The 25553-nt window shown below is 39.9% G+C and overlaps 1 protein-coding gene across 1 annotated transcript; it reads left to right on the top strand.

The window, feature by feature from the left end:
• Positions 1-1119: 1119 nt before the first annotated feature.
• OCIAD2 (OCIA domain containing 2) lies at positions 1120-25271 on the top strand. Its single transcript, XM_072620730.1, has 7 exons — positions 1120-1424; positions 7739-7851; positions 14476-14575; positions 17377-17430; positions 19378-19425; positions 21900-22017; positions 24072-25271. The coding sequence occupies exons 2-7, from the start codon at positions 7783-7785 to the stop codon at positions 24151-24153; spliced, it is 471 nt and encodes a 156-aa protein (XP_072476831.1). The 5' UTR covers positions 1120-1424; positions 7739-7782; the 3' UTR covers positions 24154-25271.
• Positions 25272-25553: the final 282 nt, after the last annotated feature.

The following is a 25553-nucleotide window of genomic DNA, read 5'->3' as shown; positions in this document are numbered from 1 at the left end:
CTTTTTTTTTTTTTACAGTAATCCAAAATTGTATACTAAGTTGATAACTATCTTCTGGAGAATGGCTAAATAAATTGTAAAGAGATATTATTGTGCCCTGAGAAATTTCTCCAGCTGCTCTATTGTAGTCACTAATGACATTTCACACTGTGACCTTAAGTAAGTCATTTTTAACCATTTTAGGTCTGTTTCCTCACTTATAAAATAAAGGGACTGATCATATTATCCCTAGAATTCCCCTCCCCTCTCTGGACCTGTGATTTTACTAGTGTATTAAACTCCCAGTAAGGAAATTCTACTGGTCAACCAGATTCATTAAGCACCTACTGCTAGGCTTTGTGTTAAATGACCGGGAAACAAAACCCTCCAAGGCTGTCCTCAAGGCGCTTCCAAACTAATGGAAAGACAACTCCAGCTACTAATAGAGAGCCACACCTTCTCTGCAACTTATAGGCTTAGGGAACTGCCGAGAGGCCCGAGAAGCTGAATGTCTTGCTCAGGGTCATTAAACCAGCGTGTCCGGCTAGGGATTTGAACCAAGATTTGGTTCCCTCCGAGACCCGGTCTCTATCCATCACACACGATCTCTCCACCACTCAAAAAACAAAACAAAACAAAACAAAACATTCTTATCCTAAAAGTTTTGATTTACTCTTATATATCGTGAGAACTTGCGTATAAAACAAAAGATAGAAACTGAATCAAGGCATCGCAGGAGTCCAGCCAAACCCGTGCCTGTTCTCATGGCGAGGGCCCTGCTGCGCAATTGGATTGATTTAAAGAGGAGCGTCAGAGCTTGTCTGGCCTGCTTTCTACGGCAAGCTGCTGGTACGAGCAGGGTTGTCCAAGTGCGCCTGCAGCTGCACGTTGGCTCGGGTGCCCAGCTCACGGGGGGAGCCAGAGCTCCCGGCCTTGGCGTGATGTGCCATCGTGGTGCCGCACGCAAGGATCGCATGACTCACAAATTCCTGTGACTCACGCCGCCTCTGCCCTCAGTGCAGGGGCCAACAAATGGCGGTGGTTCTCCCGAGCTCCATCGGTACGATGGACAGGCTGTTGTCCCAATGGGCACCTCCTTGGCTTTAGGGTGCACACGCCTCCTCCTCCTCCCAAAAGGGTGGGCATTGGGTGGGCCCCCCCGCTCCCAGGCTAGTGCTGCGCTATCGGACTTGGGGTTCGGTATCTCCCGGGTATAGAACAGCATTCCCTGGGCTGTCTTTAACGTTCTAGGTCCCGGGAGGGCTCAGCTGAGCGCTTGTCTCCGCCCTCACCCCTCCCGAGCGTGGGTTAGGGAGCGCCCAGGGGGGCGGGCCGAAGGAGGGGGGAAGGAGGGAGGAGCGGAGGACACGTCTGGCTTAGCTTGCGAACGGAGGGCTGCGGTCTGCAAAGGGGATCGGAAGCTGGAGGCTCCCTACTCCCCAGAGGTGAGCAGAGTCTGGCACAGCATCTTTCTCTCAGTCTGGGTTGGGGAACATCCCTTAAGGGCCGGAGTCCTGGATCCTTTGCCCACCCTGCTGTCCCCTGACATTCCTGTCTATACCGCCAGAGGCAGCCCTGGGGAAGGTGGCTGGGGGCGCTGGTTGGTAGGAGCTGGGAGTCTGGGCTGCATTCCAAGTCCCCCAGCCTCTCTGAGCGCACTCGGTCCGGGTCGGAATGTGGAGGCAGAAGCAGGGCTGGGGTGATGCCGAGAGGATGCATCCGAGTCTTTCTGCGTCAGGCAGCAAACGAGGCCGCTTGTTTACCTTCCTGCTCTGTCCTCCATGTAGGATCCTAGCAAACGGGAGGAAGGTTTTGCACTAGAAGCGCCTGGGGAGGGCGCGACCTTGGCTGACAGGCTAAGGCTAGGGGACCCACGGAGGTCGTAGGATCTTAGATGAAGAGCTGGAAGGGATCTTAGAGGCCGCCTAATCCAAACTCCTCGTGTTACAGATGAGGAAACTGAGACACATAGAGGTTAAGCCATTTAGCTAGTAAATGCCTGAGGTGACATTTGAAAACAGTTTTTAAAAAATTATTTTAAAGTTTTGAGTTGCAAATTCTATCCCTCCTTCCCTGTTCTCCCCCCTCTCTGAGACTGTCAACAATCAGACATAGGTTATACATGTGCAGTTATGTAAAACATTTCCATACTAGTCATTTTGTATAAGAAAACCTGAATAAAAGAAAAAAAATGAAAGAAAGTGAAAAATAGCATGCTTCAGCATATATTCTAACAACATCAGTTCTCTCTCTGGAGGTGGATAGTATGCTTCATCAGTAATCCGTTGGGATTGTCTTGGATTATTGCATTGTTGAGAATAACTAGATCATTCACAGTTCTTGGTGGGAAAATATTGCTGTTACTGTGGACAGAGTTCTCCTGGTTCTGTTCACTTCACTATACATAGGTAAAAGTCTTTCCAGGTTTTTCTGAAATCATCTTGCATATAGCAGAATGATATTCCATTACAATCATATACCACATCTTGTTTAGCCATTCCCCAACTGATGGATATCCCTTCGATTTCCAATTCTTAGCCACCAGAGAAAGAGCTGCTGTAAATGTTTTTGTACAAATAGGTCCCTTTTCCTTTTTTTGGATGTCTTTAGGATGTAGACTGAGTATTGTTGGATCAAAGGGTATATGCACAGTTTTATAGCCCTTTGGACGTAGTTCCAAATTTCTTTCTAGAATGGTTGGATCAGTTTGCAACTCCACCAACAGTGCATTAGTGTTCTAGCTTTCACAAATTCCCTCTAGCATCTGAACATTTTCTTTTTTTGTCTTATTAGCCAGTCTGATAGGTGTGAGGTGGTACCTTACCCTCAAAGTTGTTTTAATGTGAATTTCTCTAATAGTAATTTAGAACATTTTTTCATAGCTTTGATTTCTTTGTCTGAAAACTGCCTGTTCATATCCTTTGCCCATTTATTGATTGGGGAATGACATATTCTTGTACATTTGACTCAGTTCTCTATATATTTTAGAAATGAGAAAGGCCTCATTTCTCAAATATATAGAGAGAACTGAGTCAAATGTACAAAAATACAAGTCATTCCCCAATTTAATGAATATTAGGGAAATTGGTCTACAATTTTCTTTCTCTGTTTTGGCACTTCCTGATGTAGGTATTAGCACCATATTTGTGTTGTAAAAGGAATTTTGTGAAATTGCTCCTTTGCCTATTTTTTCAAATAGTTTATATAGTATTGGGATTAATTGTTCTTTAAATGTTTGATAGAATTCACTTGTGAATCCATCTGGTCCTGGGGATTTTTTCTTGGGAAGTTCATTGAAGTTCAATTTTTTTTTCTAAGGTTGGGTTATTTAAGTATTTTATTTCTTCTGTTTAAGTAATTTCTATTTTGTAGCGATTCATCCATTTCATTTAGATGGTCAAATTTATTGACATATAATTAGGCAAAATAATGAAATTATTGATTGTTTCTATGATTTGCTTTTACTCATGTTTAGATACTTAGGAAGATCACTTTGACAGCTGAATGGAGGATGGACTCCAGTGAGGAGAGATTTGTGGCAGGGAGACTATCCAGAAAACTATTGCAATAATCTGGGCAAGGAGGTGATGAAGGTCCAGATCAGGGTGTGGTGGCAGTGTCAGAGGAGAGAAGGGGGCATATTCATGAGATGTTACAGAGGTAAAATGACAGGCCTTGGCAACAGACTGGACATTTATGAAACATCTAGTTCCAGATGTCCAATAGGCAATTAGAAATGCAAGTCTGCTGGATAGGCCTTTCCTTGGCAGGAGCTTCTTTTTCCCATGGTCCCTCCCTTCTTGTCATTCCCTTCCACCTATTCCCCTCTTTATCCAGTAGCCTATGGCAGGTTTGGGGGTGGTGGTGGAGGAGATGTCCAAAGAAGTGGGTTGGTCTTGCCTTCTCTTCTGTCCTCTGTTCTTCCTCTCTTCCTCAAAAGACTCACCCAAAGTTTGGGACTTGAGGAATGTGAGTCTGCTGATCAGAAGAAAGGAAGGAAGGAAGGAAAGAAGGAAGGAAGGAAGGAAGAAGGAAGGAAGAAAGAAAGATGCAAGACTGGAGGACAGAGCCAAGATTGCAGAGTAAAAGTGGGGACTTACTTGAGCCATCCTCTAAACCCCTGCAAATATCTGTAAAAAAATTACCCTAACCAAATTCTAGAACAACAGAACCCATTAAAAAGAGAGAGTGAAACAAATTTCCAGCCCAAGACAACTTGGATGGTCCTTGGGAAAGGTCTGTTGCTCTAGACTGGAAGAAAAGCTCAGTCCAGAGTGGGCCACAGCACATACCAGGCACCAGCAAGGCCGAAGCAGGCCTCGAATTTGAATCACTGGCAGCTAATGTGGTTTCCTGACTTCTCAACCCACAAACACCAAAGACAGCTTAGAAGGTCTGTTGGAAAGGTCTGTCGGACCTGGGTGAGATAGGAGTGCAGACCAGCTCTGACCCCAGCATAGCATTGGAGGAGGAGGCCAAGCAGCAATAGCAGATGCTTCCAGAGCTCTCAGGCTATGGATGGCGTGGGGATGGAACTGATCACAAGGAGTTTACAGGGATCTCTTTGCAGACACTGAGGCAGGATTCTGTTGCTTTGCCTATACTTGGATCTGGGTTGTAGTCCTGGGTGGCATTTCTGGGACAAGGAGCACTGGCATAGCAGACCTTGTTTCAGCAGTGGAGAGGTAACCCTCCTCATAATTCTAGGGCAGAAAAAAGTGCTTGTGGTCACTCACAGACTAGACCACAGACCAGGAAAGGAGTAAACACCTCTCCTTAGATCATACCACCTTAGAAGAACTGAAAACTTACAGGTCCCTAGAAATATTTCTGAAAACAGCTAACAAAACTCCTGAAGCTTGGAGTAGTATGCTCTCCACATTGGAAGCAGAGCCCTATGTTAACAAAGAGTCAAAAAGTCAGGTAATTGGCTGGGAAAATGAGCATGAGAAAATGAGTGGAAAAAACTTCGGACTATAGAAACTTACATTGGTGACAAGGAAGATCAAAACATACACTGAGAAGAAGACAATAGAGTCAAAGCTCCTGCATCCAAAACCTGCAAGAAAAAGATGAATTGGTCTCAGGTCATAGAAGAGTTCAAAAGGAATTTTGAAAATCAAGTAAGAGAAGCAGAGGAAAAATTGGCAAGAGAAATGAGAATGAAGGAACAAAATCATGAAAATTGAGTCAGTTGCTTGCTAAAGGAGACCCAAAAAATACTAAAGAAATTAACTTAAATAGACTAGACCAAATGGCAAAAGAGGTACAAAAAGCCAATGAAGAGAAGAATGCCTTAAAAAGTAGAACTGGCCAAATGGAGAATGAGGTCCAAAGGCTCACTGAAGAAAATAATTCCTTAAAAATTAGAATGTAGCAAATGGAAGCTAATGACTAGATGAGAAATCAAGAAATTATAAAACAAAACCAAAAGAATGAAAAAAATAGAGGACAATGTGAAATATCTCATTGGAAGAACAACTGACCTGGAAAATAGACCCAGGAGAGATAATTTTAAAATTTTTGGACTTCCTGAAAACCATGATAAAAAAAAGAACCTACACATCATCTTTCAAGCAATTATCAAGGAAAACTGCCTTGATATTGTAGAACCAGAGGGTAAAATAGAAATCGAAAGAATCTACCATTAACCTCCTGAAAGATCCCAAAAGGAAAACTCTGAGGAATATCATAGCCAAATTCCACAGTTTCCAGATCAAAGAGAAATTATTGGAAGAAGCCAGAAAGAAACAACACAAGTATCGTGGAAATACAATCAGGATAACACAAGATTTAGCAGCTTCTACATTAAAGGATCAGAGGGCTTAGAATATGATATTCTGGAGGTTAAAGGAGCTAGGATTAAAACTAAGAATCACCTATCCAACAAAATTGGATGTAATCAATGAGGGGGAAAATTGATATTCAATGAGATAGAGGAATTTAATGCATTCTTGAGAAGCCAGAGCTGAATAGAAAATTTGATTTTCAAATACAAGAATAAAGAGAAGCATGAACAGGTAAACAGGAAAGAGAAATCATAAGGAATGTATTAAAGTTGAACTGTTTATATTCCTACATGGAAAGATGATATTTGTAATTCATGAGACCTTTCTCATTATTAGGGTATTTGGAATATATATATATATATGCACACACATATAATATACACATACATATATACAAGTAATATATATACACAATATATATATACATATATAAGGAATATATATATACAGAGAGAGAATATAGAGGCAGCATATATATACAGACTATATATATATATGTACATATATGTACACATAGAGAGAGAGAGACAAAGGCACAGAGTAAGTTGAGGGATGATATCTAAAAAGTAAAATTAAGAAGTAAGAGAGAGGAATGTACTGGGAGAAGGAGAAAGATAGAGGTAGAATGGGGTAATTTATCTAAGATAAAAGAGGCAAGAAAATGCTTTTATAATGGAGGGGAAGAGGGAGGAGGTGAGAGGGAATGAATGATCCTTAGTCTCATCAGATTTGGCTTTAGGAGGGAATAACATATACACCCAAATGGGTATGGAAATCTGTCTTACCCTGTAGGAAAGTAGGTGGAAAGGATATGTTGGGGGGCTAATGGAAGGGAGGTCAGATTGGGGGAGAGGGTAATCAGAAGCAAACATTTCTGAGGAGGGACAGGGTCAAAAGGAGAGAATAGAATAAATGGGGGCAGGGTGGGATAGGATGAAGGGAAATATAGTTAGTCTTTCACAACATGACTGTTATGGAAGTCTTTTACATAACTTCACATGTATAATCTATATTGAATTGCTTGCCCTCTCAATGAGGGTGAGTGGGAAGGGAGGAAGGGAGAGAATTTAGAAGTTAGAGTTTTAAAAAATGAATGTTAAAAATTGTTTTTACATGCAACTGGGAAATAAGAAGTACAGGCAATGGTTTATATAATCTAGCTTACCCTACAGAAAAATAAAAGGGGAAAGGGATGAGAAGGGGTTGGAGAGTAATAGAAGGGAGGGCAGTTTGGAAGAATCAGAATGCACTCTGTCATGGGGTAGAGGGGAGAGATGGGGAGAAAATTTGGAACTCAAAATCTTGTGGAAATGAATGTTGAAAACTAAAATAAATAAATTGGAAAAAATACAAAAATAAAAAATAAAAAGAAATTCAAGACTGGAGGTCAGCACTGTTTGGTCTCTGTTTCCTCATCTGTGAATGAAGGGGTTGGTCTAGATGACCTCTAAGGTCCCTTCCAGCACTAAAGCCTTGATTTTATGAAATCAGCAAAAATATATTAATATACGCATACACTCTATAGAAAGCGTATAAGTATTGTGACAGTTCCGTAGATTCTCTGGTGCTAACAGTTTTCCATTAAGAAGTTAATTATTTTAAAAACTGGTAGCAGAAATTCTTTTGAAAAAATGTTGTGCATGACTAATGCAAAAATATGTTTAACATGATTGTATATTATTCCCTTGCTGTTTTGGGGAGGGGGAAGGAGAGGAAAGGAGATTTTAGAACTCAAAATATTACAAAAAATGAATGTTGAAACCTGTCTTTACATGTAATTGGGAAAAAAAATAAAATACTATTTAGAAAAAAAAACTATGAAAAAAAATTGATTTGAGGGGGAAAAGATGTTTTGAATAATTGCCGAGTAAGGTCAAATACCACACAGAACTTTTCCAAAGGGGTGTGACTGATATTAAGTAAATACTAACTGGGAGAAAACAATGATTCTTTTCCACTTTCTTATGCAGCCAAATAAGAGAAGAGCTTAGAGGCAAGCCTGAACATTACTACCATGGCTTCTGAACCTCCTCAGGAAAAACATGCTAAAACTCCACACTTCCCATCAGATAAGAACTACCGGGTAAGGCTTTTTATTCTGGGAAATTAAACTACAACATTTAAATGGAGGGCCTCAGGTAGCCATAGCTTTACAAAGTTCTATGCTTCTTTTTGCTTGTAGATTGCACCTTTTTAAAATTAGTACAAGGAGAATTAAGAAGGAAAGACTTCAGAAGAAAATTCTTTCTAAAAAATTTTTTTAGTTTTATTTAGATTCATTTTCTATTTATTTTTTACTTATTTTATTTTATATTATTTATATTTTATTTATTTTTATTTTTATTTATTTAGGGCTATTTAGGTTTTATTTTCTCTGGCTTGTTTTCATTCAAGCCATATATGAAGATTGGCTGTTATTGTCCAATGAAGTTTATATTTATTAAATACCTAGTATGTGCTGGACCCTGAGGATTCAAACTAAAAATGAAATAACCCTTGTCTTCAGGGACTTGGTTCCATAGCAGGGGTGGGGAGAACAACCCATGTCATCACTTGATAAATTATGTTTGCTTCCTCCTTCAGGGTAAGAAGTAAGCCTTTTGGTTGAGAACAAGTGTTAACCCAGGCAGCACCATCAACATTTATCCAGTCTGGAGGATGCAGATGCATAGTGTAGATAAGACCAGTACCCAGCCTCAAGGTGCCAGACTCAGGGAGGTAGCTGGGCGAAGGTTAATGTGAATGAAGTTCATATTCAAGGTTTAGGTGAAATTTAAGAATATAAGGGATAAGATCTAGAGGAGGGAAGTTGAGAAGCAGTTCCAGGCAAGAGGCCAGTCAATTCACACTGTGGAAATAAGAATGTGAAGGCTTAAGTAGATAGCTGCCACTGTGAAACTGAGAGCTAGAAAGCATTCTTGGTTAGAAAGAAAAGGAGCACTTGCAATCCTCCCAAGATAATTTGTAGGGACATTTATCTTCACAGCAGCACTCCTGCTAATCCAGAGCCCCTGTGGGATGTTCAAGACGACCTGCCAGCAAGTTCCCCTCCCCTTGTTGCATGCGGCAGCAGGAGCCAGCTTGTATCTCCATGTCTGTGCCATGCTTGGGGATTAGTGTTTTGTGGAGGAGCCAGGGAACTCCAAGGTCAAAAACTGTCTTTTTTCTCCTGCAGCACCCACTCTTCATCTCTAGCATAGAATCAGATGGTCCAACGTTGGGCTCATTGGGAAAGGAAGAAGAAGAGCAGTTGGGGTAGAGGAAAGGGCTTGAGATATGTATGAGCCACTAAAGAATCCGAGGGTAGACTTGAGTCATAGCAGAGTGGTCCTCATCTGAGGGAAGGGACCACCTGATTTTTGTGTTCATATCCATAGGCTGCCCCATAGTAGGCACTTAATGAATGTGTTTGTTGATCAGTCTCTCCCTGATCTAAACAGCTTCACAACTCAGTCCCAGTTGAATCATTTGAATGAGGGGAAATATGAGGGGAAAGAGACAGTATTTAACAATGTTGAAAGATTGAGCCAGAATAGGAAATAGGGAAAGACTTGTCCACCTTTTTATCAGACCTGTTGGAACAGAGACTGATGAGGGCCAGGAACCAGTCTGTTGTCCCCAGTGCCATTTTTTGTTTTTAAATTTGGAAGTGGTAATCCGATCCCTAATTTTCATTAAGGAAACTCCCTCCACAGAGGCAGATAACTATTCTAATGTTAGTTACTTAGTTACTTAGGGTACTAAAGTTCAGTGACTTTTCTGGTGGTCACATGGTATTTATTAGATCTTGGACCTGACCCCTTCCTGACTCCAAGGCATTGGGATGGGGAAGACATTCTCCAAGAAAAGACCTACCTGTTGGTAGGCCCATAATTTCCTCTGAGCAAAGCCCTTTGATCTGAATAGCAGTAGTAATACCATCCATGCCCACTCTAATGATTGCCTAGAAGGACTCTTTCTTTAGGAGTCCCCCTTGACTCCTGGCACTGAAGTTATAGTTTGATATTGGCAGTTTTTCCATCCTATGGATCTTGCTTCTTCACCTGAACAGCTACTCTTGTTCAGATCTTTACAATGATTCCCTGAGTATAGAAAACAGGCAGGGGTGTGCTGGTCAATGTTTGACAGCTGGCTGCCCCCCAAAATATCCATTTTTACCCCATATGCACGTTTTTGGGGGGAGGCAGTCAGGGTTAAGCCACCTGCCCAGAGTCACACAACTAGTTAAGGCCGGTTTTGAAGTCAGGTCCTCCTCACTCCAGGGCTGGTGCTCTTACCTTCTTCACCACCAAGCCATCATTTTCTAATTAATCTTCCAATCTAATTAACCTTCTAATCTAGTTAATCTAATTAATCTTAATTTTAATTAAACGAATCTAATTAATCTTAATTATTGACATTTTCTCCATCCCTTTCTTAAGTTTAGAAAATAATGAAACAACAGATCAAGCCCTGATGTTTAGCATTTGCTGATTTCCAAGGTGGAAATGCTCACCCTGAAAATAACAGTCAGCTCTGAGAAGGTTCAAGCTGGCCCCAGCACACCCCTGCATACGGATAATGATAACTTGTTTCAGTTTACTGGCCCTTGTCTGCATGCTGGTGTGACATTTTGTTTCTCTTCAGACCAACAAGCTCTTTTCCCCCTAAAGCCACAGAACCACCTTAAACATCCTACATACATCTTATAAACTTTAACTGCATTTGCAATGGAATCTGCCAGTGAGAATTCATTTCTCACTGGATATAATATACAAATCACATCCGTTGCCACTTGAGTCCCTGAGGGGCTTCCCATACCCATTCCTTCTGTTCTTATCCTCCCAGACATCTTAGTTCAGCATATTTCCATAACTCTAAAGCCTTGGAGCTTCAAAAGTGAGCTATCTTCCCTCTTGGAGAATCAATATTGCTCCGGCCCACCGGCCTACTGAGTTTCCATTGTCCAGCTAGGTCAATACAGGACTTCCCTTCCCATGTATGCTTTCAGACTTATTTCATCAGCTGTCACTGGCAGAGCCATAGCATTTCCAAGGTAGAAGATTTGGAAGGTGACAGAAAACAAGCCTCAGTGCTAATTGTCAATAAAAACCTTTGGCAGGAAAGACAGAAAATAGGGCCAGCCTCTGAATCAGGAAGACCTTGGTTTGTGCCCAGGGTCTGACACATACCAGCTGTGTAACCTAAGCAAGTTATTTAACCTGTTGGTACCCCAGACATTTTTAAGACTCAGAATAGATGCCGATCTACATTGGTAGAAAGAATTTCCTCACTAGAGTTCCCTACTTATTTCTTCTCTTATAATAAGCAAGTGGGTCATACTGCAATACAGTCATAAGCGTGATCCAAAAAAAATTCACACATATCTGAATTTTAAGAAATACTCTAATATTTTGTTTTGTTTCTATTTTTTGTTTTTACATGAACTGTAATAGCTTCCTCCCTTCCCTCCTCAGTGAACTTTCCCTAGTAACAGAAAAAGAGCTAAATAAAAACTGACAGGTTTACATCTGACAGCACATGGTAACATTTCACACTTATGATCCCCTCACTTTTGTAATGAAAGGGGCGGGGAATACCTTTACTCATCTCTGCTCTGGAACCATGCTTGCTCATTATAAAGATAGTTTTAATTTATTGTTCCTTTCATCTGTGTTGTACATGTTATTTTCCTGGTTTGATGTACTTCAGGTTGCATCAGTTCACACAATTCTTGCCATGGTTCCCTGCATATCTTATTCCCTTCCCATGAATACCTCATTTGTTGTTTCTTGTTCTATGATTTGGTCATGTCTAACTCGCCATGATCTTGTGGATCATACTGTCCTTGAGGTCTTCTTGCAAAGATACTGGAGTAGTTTGCCATTTCCTTCTCCTGTGGATTAAGGCAAACAGAGGCTAAGTAACTTGCATAGGGCCACAAAGCTAGTAAGTGTCTGAGGCCAGATTTGAGTTTCGGTCTTCCTGATTCTAGGTCCTCTATTCCCTGAACCATATAGTTGTTTCTTAAGGAATAAAAATATTTCACTAGACCAGTTTGTTCAGTCATTCCCCAATCAATGGGTGCTCACATTCATTTCAATTTGTTGCTAGCAGAATATAGGACATCCCAAGTCTCAGTGCAGTGTGAAGCTATTGAAGACTTTTGGAACATTCTTTCCTTTGATGTGTATGCAGGAATTTCTGTCATTTACATCCTTAGTATGGCATGTCTAGCAATGGAATATGAATCAAGGGGTATAGATTCTAGTCACTTTTTCTCTCATGATTCCAAATCATTTTTCAGAATGGCCAACCCAGTTTAGAGTTTCACCAACTAGTATGCCTATCTTCTCAGAGCTCCTTCAATATGAACTGCTTCCATCTTTTGTTCATGCAAAAGCTTTTCACATTTTTTTCAAAATTTCATGTAATCAAAATGGTCTACAATCCTTTTGTAAGCTTCACTATCCCTGATTTGGTTAAGAATTCTTCTCCTGAAGGGTAATTTTGATTACATTAAATTTAAAAGATTCTGCACAAACAAAACAAATGCAGCCAAAATTAGAAGGAAAGCAGGAAACTAGGAGGAAAATTATAGCAAATTTCTCTAGTAAAGGCCTTATTTCTCAGCTATATAGGGAGCTGAGCCGAATTTATAAAAGTAAGAGCCATTCTCCAGTTGTCAATGGTCAAAAAATACGAACAGTTAGTTTTCCAAAGAAAAAATCAAAGCTATCAATGGTCACATTTTAAAAAATGTTCTAAGTCACTATTGATTAGAGAAATACAAATTAAAACAACTCTGAGGTACTACCTCATATCTATCTGATTGGCTAACATAACATAAAAGGTAAATGACAAATGCTGGAGGGGATGTAGAAATACAGGGACACTAATGCACTATTGGTGGAGTTGTGAACTGGTTCAACCATTCCAGAGAACAATTTGGAACTATGCCTAAAGGGCTATAAAACTGTGTATACCCTTTGACTCAGCAATGCCACTACTAAGTCTATGCTGAAAAATCAAAGAAAAGGGAAAAGGCCTTATTGTACAGAAATATTTGGAGTAGCTCTTTTTGTTGTGGCAAAGAATTGAAAATTAAGAGGATGCCCATCAATTGGCAAATGGCTGAACAATTTGTGGTATGTGATGGTGATGTTCTCATTCTATGAGGAATGATGAGCAGCTTGTTTTCAGAAAAACCTGGGAAGTCTTATGTGAACTGATGCAAAGTGAAGTGAGCAGAGCCAGGATAACATTGTACACAGTTAACAGCAAACATTGTAAGGATGATCAGTTGCGAAAGACTTAGCTACTCTAATCAAGACAGTGATCCAAGACAATTCCAAGGGACCCATGATGAAAAATGTTATTCACCTCCAGAGAGAGAACTTTGATGACCTCTGAGTACAGATTGAAGCATATTTTGTAAACTTTCTTCATTTTTCTTACTTTGTGTGTATGTGTTTTCTTTTGTAACATGGCTAACATGGAAATATATTTTGGATGACTTCCCATGTGTAATTGATATCATATTCTTTGCCTTCTCAAGGGGTAGCAAAGGAGCAGGAGGGAGGGAGAGAATTTGAAATTCAAATTTAAAAAGGAATGTTGAATTTTTAAAAAAATGTAACTGGGAAATATTTGACAAAGTAAATAACAATATATTAAAAAAGAAAAAGAATTCTCCTATGCTTAGCAGTGAAAGGCACCTCCTTTCATTGGCCTCCAATGGGGGTGAAACTTTCTCAGTGATTTGTCATCTTTTTATATGACTTTTAATAATTTGTGATTGCTTTTTTGAGAGCTATTTATATCCTTCAATGACTTAATTATCATAATGGGAATATATTAGAAAATAGCAAAGGGAGATGGATAGATAAATAGAGAGATGACTTTAAAAGACAACAACAAAAAGAAGCTAGTTCTTGGTCTTAGATGGGATGGGATGGGACCAGTGATTTTATTGATAGGGAATTCCCAATGAAGAAACTCCATCTACCAATGCAGATGAACACCTGCTCTGCAAATTGGTGTTCAGAGAGTTGCCTGGGACACTGAGAGATTAAGTGACTTGCCTAGGATCGCACAGACTTGAATTCAAGTCTCCTCAGCTTCAAAGTCAGCAAAGCAAGGTTGTTTCTCTGTTAATAAGATTAATTATATTGTCTCCCTAATGTTGAGCCATCCTTGCATCTCTGGTATAAATTCAATTTGGTAACAATGAATAATATTTAGATATGTTGCTTGAAGTTTTTTCCTCTGATTATTTTTACATTCATATGATTAAGTGGTACAGTGGGTAAAGCACTGGGCCTGGAGACAGGAAGACTCTAGTTCAAATCCAGTCTCAGATACTTACAGGTGTACTACCCTAGGCAAGTCACTTAATCCTGTCTGCCAGTTTCCTCAGCTGTAAAATGTCGATCATTATAGCACCTACCTCCCAGAGATGTTAAGGATCAAACCAGAATAATATCTGTAAAGTGCTTGGCACATAGTAGGTTCTTAATAAATGCTTTTTCCCTTCTTTTCAAAGCAGTAAATTGAATGTTCATATCTAACCTTTTGTGATACTATAAAAATGAGAGACCCTAGTTACTGCTGGGATCAGGCATCAAAATAGCTTGGTGAAGTGATTCCCTAATGTCTCCTCCAGAGAAACCATGTGGAATACTTTCCTGATGATTTCAGTAAACAAGCTACACAATTTTCTTTGCAGAGCCTATTGTTTTGTCCAAAATCAAAGGTCCACCACATGCACCGAGGAGAGATCTCAAAAATCATCCGTGAGTGTAAAGAAGAGAGTTTCTGGAAGAGAGGTATTTCTAGAAGTTTTTAAATCCTTTGTTAAAACTATGTTCGTTAGATATGTTACTGACAGTTGTCCAAAAATTATATTATAGCCTGAAAATTATGTTAATACTTGATAATTTTTTCATTTTTTAATAGTAAACGTCTTTAAAAAACAACGATGACAAATAACTCCTCTGGTTTTCAGTGTTTTAAGGTTGCCTAAAATTTAAGTTCTAAATTTATTCAGAATAGAATCACAGCTGTTTAACAGGATGTTTTCATTGCTTATCATATGCCTTTCTCAGTGCTACCTTAAGCACTTTCATTTCAAGAAAAGTTTATTAAACGGGATACTGTACAGAATGCTGGAGACTCCAAATCATCAAGTAAGCAGCTCCTGCTTCATGAGTAAAGGCTTTCTGGGAGAAAAATGGGTGTAAAACATAGAATGTGTCAATTTCTAGACTGGTCTTATTTCACAAATAAGTTCTACCTTAGAGTATGCTTACTAGAGTGTAGTTATACCACGGTAGCATTTTTATAAAATGGAGTCTTATTTGTATTGTCCTACTAAAATTTTTATCTGATACATGCATTCAAAAATCACTTAATGGCTCTGGACCTCAGTTTCCTCATTTATAAAATAGATTTACATAGCACTTTAAGGTTTGCCCTGTACTTAACATAGATATGATCTCATGGGATTCTTATACCTGGCCTTGAAGTCTGGCATGCTCCTAACAGGCCACTGAGCTAGTGGCCAAAAGGATGTTGGAGCAGATTGTGTTCAGATCTAAGTAGATGCCATTCAGCTCTAACTTTACATGAACTGAAGAGAACTTGGCTTTAAAATGGCCAACTCCACTTGGTCTTAGTTCATTCTGCTAGCCTCATCTTGGCACAATGCTACTGCCTTCCCTCTGAGATCACATCTAGTTTGCCCCGTATATATCTGTGAAGCCAAGCAAAGTAGGATCTTTTGCTGTTTTTGTTTATACTAAGAAGTATAATGTCTCTGAATAATGTGATTAAGGAAGATCTTTCCCACCCTTTGTTGGGTCTGCCCGTTGAGGGAAGCTTGATAAGGGGAGCTATTTTGTAGGAGGGTCTCAAGTGCCTTTTGTTTTTTGTATTGAGGCACTGAGTCAGAAGGTCATGCCCTCTGGCTCTGAAAAATGTATACATCCTCTGAGGGTAAGGTTTTATGTTGAGGATTAGTTTGTGAAAGAAGGTTTGTGTGCTACATGAGAGACTCTGGGAAGCCTCTAAGCAGCCCCCCAGCTTTGAAAACCGAGGTCGGTTGCTTCCCATCTCTTAACTATGGTCAGACAGTTGGATCTATCTGTTGAATTGTTATGTATGTATTGATTGTGGTCAGACAGAGGAAGCCATGTCTGTTGATCTTTGCTTTCTCTGTATTTTCTCTGAAGTTCAGGATGCTGACTTTTTCCCCTGAACTAACTGAGTGATACATGTGCTTGATTACAGTGATTGTTAACCTCTCAAAAGTTGCCTTTCCTTTTTTGAATGCAGATCTAAGAACCTGTGGTAGCAGGCCCCCCGAGTATGCTAGGGTGGTTACTGATACAATATCTTGTAGGTAGATAGTGGTTTGCATACTGCCTTTCTCCTTGTGAACTCCTTGTAGTCAGGCTTTTGCCTTCTGTGATTCTCCAGTGCTTAGCATGGTGCCTGGCAACATCTTGATAAATGCTTGTTAATTTGATTCCACTTGCTCAGTGTTTGCAAGTTTTGGCATACGTGGCCATTGTAGAAATGCCTCTGCTGACTCTCAGATCCCTCTGCATTCAACTTCAACTATCTGAAAAATTAGTCTAGAAGTTCCCATTTATTTTGCTTCAGCATGACTATTCATTGTGATCCTAGAAGCTGACACCTGATCATTCCCCAAGAAACTTAGATGATTTTTTAAAAGCAAATTATGATGTCCTAGTAGGCTTATTGGAGAAGGAAATGGCAGACCACTCCAGTATGTTTGCCGAGAAAATGCCAGACGGGGTCACAAAGGGTCAGACATGAATGAAACGACTGGACCAGAACAGTAGACTAAGACCTTTGTATGCCCCACTTACTGTTTATCATCGAGCCATATAAGTACTGAATGAAAAACAATGTTGCTGTTGGATTCTTTTCAAGGTTTCTACAAAGAATTGTGTTTGTCACTGTGTTCTGCTGTGTGTGAGAGGTCACTTTGACACTTAAATTAAACAGAAATAGAACTTCTTGCCAGACAGTTACCCATCTCAAAAATCCTAAAATTCACAACTAGTACCAACTTTGCTGAATGAGTATGTGTGTGTCTGTATACCACGTAGCACTTAGTACATTGTGGGTGAATGATACATGGAATCAGCAACTGAACTGCTCTCTGACCCAGAGACTTTGGAACTATGTACCCTCAACCAGAAACTTCAGTTAAGCCTGGGTACACTGAGGTTAAAAAAGATCTGGACAGGACCTCCCACTCCTTGTGCTATTAATGTTTAAAGGGAATAAACTCAGAGCAATTCTTACTAGTTTCTCCTAGGCCAGGTCTTCAGAATGTGAATTTCTGGGAATGGAGACTTTTAAATTTTATTTGGGAAACTTTAAACATTATTTACTTATTAAATATTATAAACTATTTTTATTAATATTCAGAAATTTAAAGTGAATAAAATTAAAGTTCATTGAATTCATTTGTCAAAATTAACATTGAAATATTAAATGAAATGTTATTGTTATTGAATATTACTTATTTGATTTGAGAGACTTTTATTTTAAAGATGTCAAATATTATTATTCAGAAGTATCTTTGCTTTTGCAGCTCTGCCTTTGTCCTTGGTAGGGATGCTTGTGACTCAAGGACTTGTTCACAAAGGTATGATTTAAAATATTTGGTTTTCTAATTCCAGAGAGGCAGTGCGGTGTTCTGTAAAGAGAAAGCTGGCTTCATGGCCAGGAACTTCTGGGGTCAGGTCCCTTCTCTGAAACCTCTTGTCTATATGACCTCAACCCTGGGCAAGTCATTTAACCTCAATTCTCTAGGTCCGCCGTATTACTATAAGCGGTAGAAATGTTGTCAACAGGCGGTGATGGAGGAAGTTGCTCGTAGGAAGCTTTCTGAGCCGCTGAAGTTACAGAGCTCCTTTCCCTGCTTTATTTGAAGTAGTCACACACTCTGGGACTTCTGCGTGAGCCACAGCAGTCTCCCTGCAAGCTGCACTTCTGAGGTGTGCTAAGGGTCAGAGCCCATTTCCCCTCTTGTCTTTCCTTCCCCTTCCCAATGGTCCCTTCGTTTAGGCAGGCTACTTCAGCGTGGAACACCAAAAACGATGACAAGAAACCACTTTTTTTAAATTAACCAAGTCACCTATGTACTTTCTGGCAGCCTCAGTAACATGGTTTACTTTGTATTCAACTGAAACTAATTAAGTTTGAGCAGCCTTAAAAAAAATCTAAATCTCTGTGACTATGGCTCCTTTACTGTCCTTTGAATTAGAAGATGTCCCTAAACATTCAGCTCCATTTGTGAAAGTTTTGTTTGTGCCTTATGGTGCCCACCTCTGGGCTAAATGCCCCTTGCTGGGTCCTTAAAATAGCCATTAAGACATTCTGCTGCTCTCCACTATTTACCACCCACTCCAACTCTTTCTCCATTTTTTTTCCCTTAACATCTATTTCCTTCTCTACCTTAGGCATTTACCTCCACAGGTGGCAACTAAGGATACTTTTATTCTGCTGACCCCTGTTTTAACCCATTTTATTAAATTCACTGCTCAAAATGGGCCACCATCTCCTTCCAGGGACAATGGGAGAAAATGTCCTAGTTCATTTTTTAAGACTCCCATTGAGAATGTTGGCAGCATATTATAATGTCTTCAAGAGGCTGAGTAAAAGCCATAGAGCTGACTAAGCTGCTTTAAGTCCTCTAAGGCCTTTGTGACAGCAATTAGGTATCCCCAGGTGTTGTACCAAGTACAGTTGAAATTAAGATACAGAGTGCTTACTAAGAATGAGTCTGAACTATGCGGGCTGGGTAGAGATGGAGACTACACCTGTGATTTCATTAGTTGATGCGGGTTGACAACATATAGTTTTAGAAACTATCTGGAGCACAAAAGCAGCTGGGTGACTTGTGTAGAGTCACACAGTGACACACATAGTGTGAGGGGCAGGATTTGAAGCCAAGTTTGTGTGGCTCTGAGGCCCTGTGGCTCTGGACAACATATGGCACAAATGACATCTCTGTCCAATATTTCTTAACCTTTTTTGTGCTATGGGCCTCTTTGGCAGTTGAGGTGAAACCTGTGCACTTTTCTCAGAAAAATATTCTAAAATGCATACAATTCCAAAGGAAAACAATTATATTGAGATAAAATACAATTTTCCTCATCCAAGTTGATAGAGGTCTTGAAATCTGTCCATGGACCCTAGGTTAAGAACTTCTCTGAGCTGCAAAACGATGCAGGCTAAATATGTTGTGAAAATTCAGAATGGTCAGGGTGCTGGACTTGGGACTATGCATCTGGATTTGATTTTATTTGCTGACCTTAGATGAGGTCCTGAATGTTCTGCTTCAGATCTAACTACATGAGATTTCTTGCTCATTCATTTAAACCGGGTGTTTGAGTTACCAATTTTGAGATAGTTTTGTTAATATATTAAGCTCAATGAATCATAGCACAGGTATTTTTTTCATAGAACTGTGTAAGAGTTTCCGAATGATTCATTATGAAGAATGAATGTACCAATTTTCTTGATTTTATGAATTTAAATTACCTGCACATTTAAATGATTTATCACTTTCTATTCTGTTGCTCCTTAGGTTATTTAGCATCAAACCCAAGATTTGGATCTTTGCCAAAAGTGGCACGTAAGTCTTAAAAACTAACTGGAAAAGGAGTCAAGTCAAGAGGGGGATCATCCATCAATAAGCATTTATTAGGCATTTGTTATTTCTGAGGACAGTGCTAAGCACTGGAGATACAAAGATAGGCAAAAATGAGGTTCCTGCCTTTAAGAAGCTCATATTCTAATGGGGAAGACATGCAAATGTTCATCATCTCAGCAGGAAGTAGTGTTTTAGCAGTGACTTGTGTTCTTCCTGACCTAGTAGGAACAACTAGGAAATGCTTCCTAAACATGGTAGGATTTGAACTGAGTCTTGAGGGAGTTAGGAGATAGCGGTAGGAGGGAGAGCCTTCCAATCATAAGGAAAGGTACAGGGTCACAGGACAGATGCAGGGGTGGGAAACCTGTGGCCTCGAGGCCATATATGGCCCTCTAGGTCCTGAAGTGTGGCCGTTTGAATCCAAACTTCACAAAACAAATCCCCTTAATAAAAGGATTTGTTCTGTGAAACTTGGACTTGGTGAAAGGGTCATACTTGAGGACCAGGAGGGCCACATGTGACCTTGAGGCCACAGGTTCCCCACCTTACATAGAGTATTGTTCTGTGAGGCACCTCGAATAGGCCAGTGTAGATGGATGTGTAGGAGTAAAGTGTAAGAAAACTAGAAAGAGAGGAAGGACCCATGTTGTGAAGGGCTTTAAATGCCAGAGAATTTGGTATTTGATGCTGGAGACAATAGGGAGCTACTTGCAATTTATTGAGTAGGGGTAGGGGATGGCCTTGTCAGATCTAAAGGAATATTTACCTTCTGTTGGTGGAGACATCAAGTACATTTCTAAGTATCTGTAGAGTAAATGCAGAGTAAATAGAGTAGTGTTGAGAAAGAAGGCACTCATAGTTGGTGGAGTTGGGAAAGGAGGTGCTGCTTGTACCCCATCTTGTACTGCAATGAAGGAAAAGAGGGATTCTGTCAAGGGTAAGTGAGAAAGATATGAGAGGGAAAAGCTTTCATTAATCACTTACTGTATGCCAGATGCTAAGCTCTGGGGATGAAAATACAGAGAGATAGTCTTGCCCTCAGGGAACTTATATACAAGTAATGGAAGGATAGTGTGACTGGGCAGTAGAGTGCAGGAAGCTGTCGAAAGCAGTTAGAAACCTTCAACTGCATCACAGACAGTCCTCAGGTCCTGAGGGCTTCCTGTTTTTCTAGTGTTTGGTTAAAATGAAAAATTTCTGATTGTTGTCTAGTAGAAATGTAGGTTTCTCTCCTTGTTGTCTTTACCCATGCATTTAATGGTTTCACTATAGTGTCCCAGCAGTAATAACAGCTAACATTTATTTATGTAGGGCTTACTGTGTGCCAGGCACTGTACTAAACGTAGTAGGTGTTTTATCATTCCTGTTTTACAGATAAAAAAACTGAGGCAAACAAAGTTAAGTGACTTGTCCAGGATCACAGAATTAGTAAGTGTCTGAGGACAAATGTGAATTCAGGTCTTCCTGATTCCGAGTCCAGAGCTCTGTACACTCCACCACCAAGCTACCTGGTCAGAATTTCACCTTATGGCAGCCCAGCTAAATGTAGTCTCTAGGAATGTAGTATGAATGAACACGGGGACTGATTGTGATATATTTACCAGAGATTGTGTATGGACCCCTAACTCTAGAACACAATGATATCTCTAAAATAAATCATACTTTTCAGTGATACTGTTGTCAAACTAAAATATCAGAAGTAGAAATAGTATGCAGGAATTAGGGGACAGAGGCCATGTCCAAACCAGGCTGCCTATCCTTCTTCCTTCTCCCACCAGAACTTGGACTTTGCCCCCTGGCACCCTGGGTTCTGATCGATGAACTTTTGCCACACCTTTCCTAGTATCCTTGCCACACTTTCCAACTCTACCTCGATTTTATGTGCTGTCTTTCCACAAGGTTGAGAGCAGGGTCTATTTTATTTGTTTGTATTTGTACCCCAGAGCTTAGCATAGTGTCTGGAATATAGTAAGTGTCAAATAAATGTTTTTTTTCTTTCATTCATTTGTCCGTGAAAAAGGCCTTCCCTCTTTTCTTGGGATGGTTATCCACCCAATATCGTGGAAGCCATACATGAGATAATATATGATGTGGAGATCATATATGACCAAAGGCAAAGTAGCACCTCCTTCTACTTCTAGGAGAAAGCCCTGTCCTGGAAATGATACCTTTACTTCAGCTGGCCCAGGGCTATAGCTGGGACAAGCCACCTCATCATCATCCCTCTTCCCTCTCCCTCAGCTGTTACTACTACCAATTTCTCCTAGTCTCTTCTGGGCCTGGATAAACTGTTAATAAGAACATTTTCTAGGAGGATTTGTAAATCAGTTTCTTAAAAAGATGAGAATTGCTTCTGCTTTAAAGCAGTACATAGGTAACCACTGGATAGGGGTCTGAACATTAAGTCAATTTATTTTTTTTAACAAAGGCTAACATTTTATAACCTGCTTTCACAGTTGCTGGTATCTTGGGATTCGGCTTAGGAAAGCTGTCCTACATAGGAGCATGCCAGAATAAATTTCACACCATAGAATTCGAACTTCGGGGGGCAGGTTTTGGTCCAGGCCATAACAGGTAAGTGGTCTGTCCTACTGAGGAAAGATACTGGAAGTGATGGGGTGCCAAGAATTGAATGAAAACTCACAGATCTTCTGCAGCTGCCCAAATAATTTCTAAAAAACGATTTACACCCTTCCACCACCACCCCTCCTCCCCTCCCCCCCACTGAAGGTCTAGCCAAATCTAGATTGGTCTAGCCCACATTTTCTGACAAGGCCTCTTCTTGACCCACCCCTCCTTAATAGTTCCCTTCCTGCTAGAAAAACAGGAGCTCTTCTAATTGTAATTCTAATGAACAATTAATTCTAGTTAATTAGTTCTAAATTAATTCTAGTTTTCTAATTCTCTAGTTGTGACAATAATACCCTCCCAACTACTTGAATTTCATTTATTTCTTTTGATTCTTTATATCAACCCTATAAGACAGGCAGACAATTTTAATATCTTCCTTTTACAGATGAGGAAAATGAAACCAAGTTGCTGTCTCTTGTCACACTGGTCACACTGACAAACTAGAGCCCAGAAATTGTGACTTCTAGCGCAGTAGTTTTTTTTTTCCTTTGTTAGTTTTTTGGTTTTGTTTTTGAGATCGACTCTTCCTATCTTGCCCAGGCTAGAAGTTCAGCAGCCTCTCATGGGCAATCCCATCACTGATTAGCACTGGAACTTTGATCTACTTCTTTTTCCAGCCTGAGCTGATCGATTCTCCCTTCCTTAGGCTGCCTGGTGGCTCTTGGGGACTCACCATATGTGTCAGTGCTGGTCATAGTGTGGACTCCTGAAGCGGGGTAGCCCTCCAAAACTCTGCATTCCTGAACTTATGCAATGCTCCAGCCTCAGTTTCCCCCGTAGAGTGCGCGCGCGCACACACACACACACACACGTGCACCAACCTGCTTTGGTACAGTCCTTGTTCTCAAAGTGCCTACATTCTGTCATGAGACATGTATAGGCATATATAAAGTGCACATGTGGTAACCATACAAGGTAACCTTGGAGAAGGGGTGGTAACAGCAGGGGAAGAGGTAGACAGACCAGGAAACTGCCCAGATATATAGCAGTTGGGAGCTCTATACTGGCACAGAGTAGAAAATAAAAGAACTATGGACAAGTATGGAAAGTAATATATTGTACACACATACACATATCTGCATTAACTTCAGTTTTTGAACAAACGCTTTTCCTTTTAGAAAAATTAGTTACTAAATAAGCATTGTTTTTGGTGTGTGGCATAGCATTATTAAGAATATCAGGTGTAACATCCTCAATGTTGCTTCGCATGTGGGGGAAGCTTGATACGCACACGCACACATACACACATACATATAGTACACATACATACATATACACGCATACATACACACACACACAGCAACTGGGTAGGATGTGGACAGAGCACTGGGTCTAAAGTCAGGAAGACTTACCTTCTTGAGTTCAAATCTGGCCTCAGATACTTACTATGTGTGACCCTGGGCAAGTCATTTAACCCTGTTTTCCTAATCTGTAAAATGAGTTGGAGAAAGAAATGGCAAACCACTTTAGTATCTTTGCCAAGAAAACCCCAAGTGGGGTCATGAAGAGTCAGATATGACTGAAACAACTAAATATGCTCATACTTATATATGTACATTTATGAATTGGTGTATATGTGTATACAAACATACATACATATATGCTGTAGATATATGTGTAAGCTGCATTGCATTGTATATATATATCTTTTCTATATAATATAGACATGTTTGCAGTTATCTCAAAATAATTGGACAGGGACAGGATTAGAAGTCAGTTTTTTTATTTTATTAGTTTGAGTCTACTTTTATTGTATTATGAAGTTGATTATATATAAATAGGAAGGTACTAGCATTATTTAATATATTTATAGCTCCTGGCTTTAGCAGGAGTTCTTAAAAATATGAAAGATATATACCTGCTACAGTGATTAGTTCTGGAATAGGGGTTTTAAATAGGAGATCTGTAGACTCCCAGTGCATGTCCCTTAATGGTTTGTCAAAAGCAGAGACTCCTGAGAGAAGCTTGAACAATCTCTTTGTGCTTTCTGATTTTAGGCACTGCCTTTACACCTGTGAAGACTGTAAAATAAAGCATGAACTGAGTCAGAAGAGTGGTTCACAGCCCTCTGCTTCCTAACCTGGTCCTGTGCCTTTAAAACCTTCCTAGGCCTTTGCATTTCTATGTATTTCATGTTTCCTTTGCACTTCACATACGATGTGTATACCAGACTGGAATGAAATGTATGCTACTCTGCACTTGTCAATACTCATGTCTCATACGTTGACTCATGATATTAAATCTTAATATAGTGAGACTCTCAACTTAAGTACAAAGCTTTTCATCTGAGCATTAAAGTTTTTCTGTTATTTAAAAGCATGTTGGACCAGAATTTTCTGAAATAAGATCTTCTCAAGCTTTCCTTGAGTAACAATATCTGACTTCTGTCTGTCCCATATGGATCCAAGTGCTCAAGTACTCTGATGAAATGGGAGAGAAGGCGGGATATGGTTGTGTAAAGAGATGTCCTGGGGTGAGGGTGATCATAAGGCAGTAAAAGGAAAAGGGTGGGAAAGCACCTTCTAGGACTTCAGAGCCTGAATTTTTATTTAAACCAATGAGCGTGGGCTGTTTGGAAAATTATGGTATGAATACATTGTACTCTGGACTCTTTAGATGATTTTATGGCAAGATACTCAGGTAGTATTTTGAAATGATTTCTGGCCTCCCTGACTTGAGCTTTTGAATATGTTCTCTTTGGGTTGCCTGTTTAATGACTTTATATCCTATCCAGCATTTGAGCAGCAGTCTCTTAGTAAACTGTTATTTCATTGCACTGCTAATGGATTGAGTTAAAAATAATTTCCAAAAATATTTAACTTATTTACAAGGAATTAGTTTAGGACCTGGGAGAACTATACTAAAAGAATCACTTCCTTCCTCCATGTATCTTTAGACTCCACTGCTGGGTTCTCAGCACATACAGAATAAACTGGTTTCTGGGAGGTATTTTAGCATATGACCAGGGTCTCTTGGCGGTGATTTTTCACAAAAGGTTAAGTTTTTCATGTTAGTATCTGTAATAACGCATCTTCATATCTTGAACATAAAGACACAAAAACTTTATTCAGCTTTAATGACCTGTTTAATAGGATATTGTAGAACAGAGGAAAAAAATGTTCAACAGATATTTTTAAAAAACAAGCCTCTTTAGATTGTAACCTGTTTTTCAGCAAATAAAGCTCTCTAAATCAGAACATGGAGCCAATCTCTTTCTTGCTTCTTGGATATTATTTGGGACTTGGCACTGATAGCTTACAGAGTGAGTCAATGGCAACTGACAACTCTATCTCTGCACTGTTGGCACAGCACAGAGTGTAGAACACAGTGTAGAACTGGGCATATTTTGTCTCCCGTTCCATAGAAAATAAGCACACAGGTGCCAGAAATATTTAACACTGTTAAATAGCACCTCCAAGTCATGGGGCTAAAATTGGACTAGGGGCATGTGGGGCACCAGGCAGATGAGAAAATTGGAA

This window comes from Notamacropus eugenii, chromosome 6 (assembly GCF_028372415.1).
Source record: "Notamacropus eugenii isolate mMacEug1 chromosome 6, mMacEug1.pri_v2, whole genome shotgun sequence".
NCBI classification, from domain to species: Eukaryota; Metazoa; Chordata; class Mammalia; order Diprotodontia; family Macropodidae; genus Notamacropus; species Notamacropus eugenii.
This window is presented reverse-complemented; position numbering and strand designations above follow the sequence as displayed.